We start from the raw sequence: 5,000 nt of genomic DNA, 5'->3' as shown, positions 1-5,000 counted from the left end.
AGAGAGAGAGAGAGAGAGAGAGAGATGGAGAGAGAGGGGAGAGAGAGAGAGTATAACAGGAAAAGGACGGGGAAGGAGAAAAGACTGGTTGACAAGGCATCTTATTCCCATTGTTTGTTGCTCTGTGCAGTCTTTGAGCTGCTGGTTGCTGCGGGGTGTTGCCTGCAATTTATGCAGCAGCTTTCTTTTCGCCCCCTTCAAAAATGACTCTCTCTCTCTCTCTCTCTCTCTCTCTCTCTCTCTCGCTCTCTTTCTCTTCTTTTTCCCTCTCTTACTTTGCCTCTATCTCTCTTGTCTTCTCCCTCTTACCCTCTCCTTCCCTCTCCGCTTATCTACAGTAGATATGCTGCATGTTTGTGCATGTACACACACACACAGTACAAACAAATGCACTCCAGCATGCACACACACACACACACACACACACACACACACACACACACACACACATGTATAAACACCCACACACACCCACACACACACTCACACTCACACTCACACCCACACACATATATATATATAAACACACACACACACACACACACACACACACACACACACACACACACACACACACACATACATACGACGCAAAGTCATTTCAAATGCTTTCCTCATAATAACAAAGCCATTATTCCGAAGCATGAGATTAGAATGATGGAGAAGTTGCGTGGTCAGCGTGTTTGGGCTATATTTATGGTCAGTTATGATGCACTGTTATGTCCACTGCCCTCCGCAGGAATTGTTTTTGGGCAAACACGAACTGTTTGGCTATGAAACACGGCGCGCTTCAGGCGCTCAGGAAATATAAACATTTAGATAGGAGGTGAGTCACTCTGTCCCTACACTCCTCTTTCCAATTTCCATGCTCTACCTCTCTCCTCTCTTTCGCCCTCTTTTTTCTCTGCGCGCTCCGCTCGTTCGCCTGCTCCGATTCTCTGCATTCTTAGCCAGCTTGCGCAACCGCCTTTGGTCTGTTGCTCGAGACGATCAGTCTTCCTGTTGCCACGAGAGGAACTCTGTCAGTACTTAGATAAGAGGGAGAGAGAGAGAGAGAGGCAGGGATAGAGAGAGAGAAAGGTGCAGAGAAAGAGAGAGACAGACGGAGGAAGAGAGGAACTTGACTGTTGAAGAACTTTAAATGTGTGACACCAAAAGTTGGAACCAAAACACAGAGACTTGAGTCTGCAAGAGAGCGAGTGAGCGAGAGCGAGAGAGAGAGAGAGGAACTTGCGGATTGCAGAGGAAAACCGTAAACAACTTTTTTCTTCCGTCAGAAGACCAGAAAAAGAAGGACCTGCTCAGAAGCAAAGAACAGTAAGAAAAAAGCTGAAAAAAAGAAAGAGAAAGAGAAAGAGAAAGAGGGTGGGGGGGGAGGAGGCATATGCCTGAGGGTTCACAGTTGACTGTCCAAAAGTTGTGAACAGAAACACAGAAACAGACTGGTGTGCACGTGAGGCTCCGAGGAGAAAGGAGAAGCTACTGGTTGTGGGACGTCCCTGTGTGTACAGTACATATGTACGTATGTGTGTGTGTTTGTGTGTGTGTGTAGGCAAAAACAGCCTGTATATACACACACACACACACACACATGCACAGGACACACACAGACACAGACACAGACACCCAACCAGACACACCCCTGCCAGCCTTTACAAGAGCAACGAACCAGCAGAGCGCCAAGCCACGCGGGAGGTGCAGGGTCACGATCACAGCGACGATAAGAACTCGTCTGTCGCAGACGAGACGTCAAACAACCAGCGGCACACTCTACTGTAGCTGCAGCATTGAGGGCCTGTTGACGTGGATACCAGAGGTACCAGTGGGGAGATGCGGACGGGGACCAGGGCGACCGCTTAAAGAGCCGCTGCAGTCTGGGACAGGGAAGACACAGGCGCTGTGAGGGTTTCAGACTCCCAGGGGAGAGAGGTGGGACTTTCACCAAAAACTGCTGGAGTGGGTGAGAAGTTCACGGGTGCGGAGGCGATACAAGCGAAGTTGGCAGGATACCACTTTACCACACACAGACTCTCTCGTTCTATTTCTCTCTCTCTCACACACACACACACGTACGCACAGCCTGCTGGGCTGTGATGGCACAGAAGAAACTGATGTGGCAGATAGGAGCGGACGAGGGCGAGCCTGACGAGCCCGTGTCCGGGGACTTTGCCCCGTCGTCGCCGGTCAGCTCCCCGCCGATCTGCTCCCCGCCGATCTCAGAACCAGGCCGCGGCAGCTGTGGCAATTCCCTGTTCAGACGCTTGAGGCTTAACCGCAGCATTCAGGAGCGTAGGCGCTCTCTCCACCGTGGTTTCAGGTACAGCAACCCGACACACCTATTGCCACCCTCTTCTTTTGTTTTCTTCTCTTCTTTAGCGTGCGTTGGTTTTTTCCTTGGTGTTTTCATTGTTGTATTCATTGTAGGACTAAGATGAATCATGAAAAGATTATTTTGATATATATTTTTCCTTAACTTTATATATCTTTTTACTCAACAGCTTCCAATAAATGTAACGGGTGCTTGCTGTGTATACTGTGAACAAGCAGTGTCCTCAAGAGGTTCAACATGTTGGTGTGTTATAGTAGGAGGCTATCGAGTCTCTGTACATATGTTTCATTTCATTAAACACGGCACTTAACAATTTGTTTTCTTGTTTTGAACTCCCGCTGGTATGAATCGTGAAACTATCGGCTTTGCTCCGTGTGTGGCAGGCTGATAAAGAGGTGCCCGTGTAGGTTTTCGCCGCTGATAAGGGCTGTAACAGCGTGAGAATACGTTAAAACGCATATAGGCCTCAACCGGAAACCTCAGGCTGCCAGTTAGCTGGTGTGCTTCCCAAGGTGTCACTTGTGACCTCGTCACAGTTGCGTGTTGCGTCAGGGGCCGTCCGGCTTGGTTGACTTCATGACCTCATGGAGTTTCACTTTGTGGTTCTGTAGATTGCTAGAAAATGTGATAATTAAGCGTATTATAATTGATTCATATCATGATGTTGTGCAAGAGTAAAGGCAGTAATTAAACCCAAAATTACGAGATTAAACTCTGACCTCGACTTAATGTTGCAGAATAAACAGCGTGAAGTAAATACTCACATGCTAAAATGCACACATTTCACACTGATAGCACTAGTATCTGTTATAACTTTGGTAAGAACAGGCTTGTAACATGGACAGCCCAGACGCAAATATATTCATGTCAGTGCGGAAAGGGCTCATTTCATCAAATTGCTTCAAATGGAGTTAATTGCTGTACTTTGCCGTCACATTTTTCCATAACACCCGCCGAGAAGGGGGGATTCCATTCAGAAATGAAAGTGACTCGGTGAGCCTTCCCCCCTGAAACCGTCGGAATAATGTTTGCCTGAGATGATTTTTCGCTGCAACAAGCACAACATAATGAGGAATCAAATCAATTTGTTTTTGTCTGCGCTCGTCCTGAGGCAGATATCGCGTTGCATGGCATTCGACTCGCCTCAGCGGTCAAGCTGCTCAGAGATTCCACAAGCATGTCCTGGCGCGTTACAGGTAGAGAGGCAGCCTGGTCTGCGGCGCTGATCTGGGCTCCTGTTCTGTTGGCCGGGGAGTCCCAATGTAATGGTTTCGCAGTGTCCCTTGAGCAAACTGATAACAATGCGCTCTTTCTCTCCATCTCTCTCTTCTCATTATGCCCCCCACTGTGTTTCTCTCTAACTCTTCCTCTTTTTATCTTTCCCCTTCACCCCCCCTCTTTCCTTTCACCATATCTATCTCCTCTCTTCCTGCCCCCCCTCTCCAATCCTCTCATTCCTCCCTTGTTCTCTCCCTCTCCCTTCATCCCTATCATTTCTCCCTTGTTCTCTCTCTCTCCCTTCATCCCTTCATCCCATCATTCCTCCCTTGTTCTCTCTCTCTCTCTCCAGTTTCGATGGGGAGAATGGGCCTTCTCCTGGCCGGAGTCCCATGGATTCGCAGGCGAGTCCGGGCCTGGTGCTCCACCCGTCCTTCCCGCAGAGCCAGCGGCGGGAGTCCTTCCTGTACCGCTCCGACTCGGACTACGACATGTCGCCCAAGACCATGTCCCGCAACTCCTCCATCAACAGCGAGTGGTGAGCACCGGCCAGGCCATCTGCACTCTAAAGAAATAATGACGCCAGTACTGGTTCTTCAGAGCGATGCCATAGAAGAACCCTTTTCAGTGCTTCAAAGAACCATTGAGGCAACAGCTCTTTAAAGAACCATTTAATGAATGACATGATGCCCATTATGATCTGAGGCTCTGGAGAACCATTTCCAACGTGATGAACCTTTCACCTGATGAGTTTTGACTCACCATGGAACCATCCGGAGATTTAAAGTTTTTAGATTGTGTATGGCTCCACTGTCCAAGCAGCTCCCGTCAAAACGGCTGGCCCGGCCTGTCCCAGGCCAGCAGTATAGCAGACAGTATAGCAGTATAGCAGTACAGTGGAGGTCATCGCTATGTTCCCCGGGTCCTATGCTCCCCGTTTTTCCTCAAAAGGGCCCTATGTATACCCCGGTCTCAATACACACATATTTATTTGGAAAAGTGGGGAACATAGGACCCTTTTTTAAAATGTTTATGTTCCCTGGCCCCATCCAGAGTGGGGAACATAGGACCCAGGGAACATATGCTCCTCAGTAGTGCCAAGGTAAACGTTAGCGTTAGCGCCCACCATCACGCTGAGGCGTTTGAAGTGAAGACATAATGACCTGTGGGAGATGTGGGCGCTGGAGAAGTGCTCAGGTCGTGCGTCTTACATCATCAGCCCTCCTAATTTGCTGGACGGGAACTGCTGAGGCAGGAAGTAAACTTCTCGGTCAGGAGGGTTGCGCTCTCATGAGACGCCCATGATGCAATGGTGCCTGACACTAATGGTCTCTCTCTCTTCCATCTGTCTCCTCTCTTCCCCCCATCTCTCTCTCCCTCTTTCTCTCCCTCTCTTTTTTTACCCTTTTCACTCACTGTCTCTGACCCACTTCAATTCTCACCCCCCCACACC

General features: G+C 49.1%; 1 protein-coding gene across 4 annotated transcripts in view; it reads left to right on the top strand.

The window, feature by feature from the left end:
* The window catches only part of pde4a (phosphodiesterase 4A, cAMP-specific), a 59,825-nt gene that overhangs the window by 30,606 nt on the left and 24,219 nt on the right, over window positions 1-5,000 (top strand). Inside the window, exons 1-3 of one of the 4 annotated variants that reach the window (XM_062532831.1) lie at window positions 2,181-2,317; window positions 2,499-2,572; window positions 3,900-4,085. In XM_062532831.1, coding sequence (XP_062388815.1) covers window positions 3,940-4,085 — 146 coding nt within the window. In that variant the 5' untranslated portion in view covers window positions 2,181-2,317; window positions 2,499-2,572; window positions 3,900-3,939. Of the gene's footprint in view, window positions 1-584; window positions 2,318-2,498; window positions 2,573-2,657; window positions 3,526-3,899; window positions 4,086-5,000 lie in introns of those variants that run through there. The other 3 variants (XM_062532828.1, XM_062532832.1, XM_062532830.1) reach the window with 3 other exon arrangements.

Source organism: Sardina pilchardus, chromosome 3 (assembly GCF_963854185.1).
Source record: "Sardina pilchardus chromosome 3, fSarPil1.1, whole genome shotgun sequence".
NCBI classification, from domain to species: domain Eukaryota; kingdom Metazoa; phylum Chordata; class Actinopteri; order Clupeiformes; family Clupeidae; genus Sardina; species Sardina pilchardus.
The sequence above is the reverse complement of the archived record's forward strand: the minus strand, read 5'-3'. Positions and strand labels throughout refer to the sequence as shown.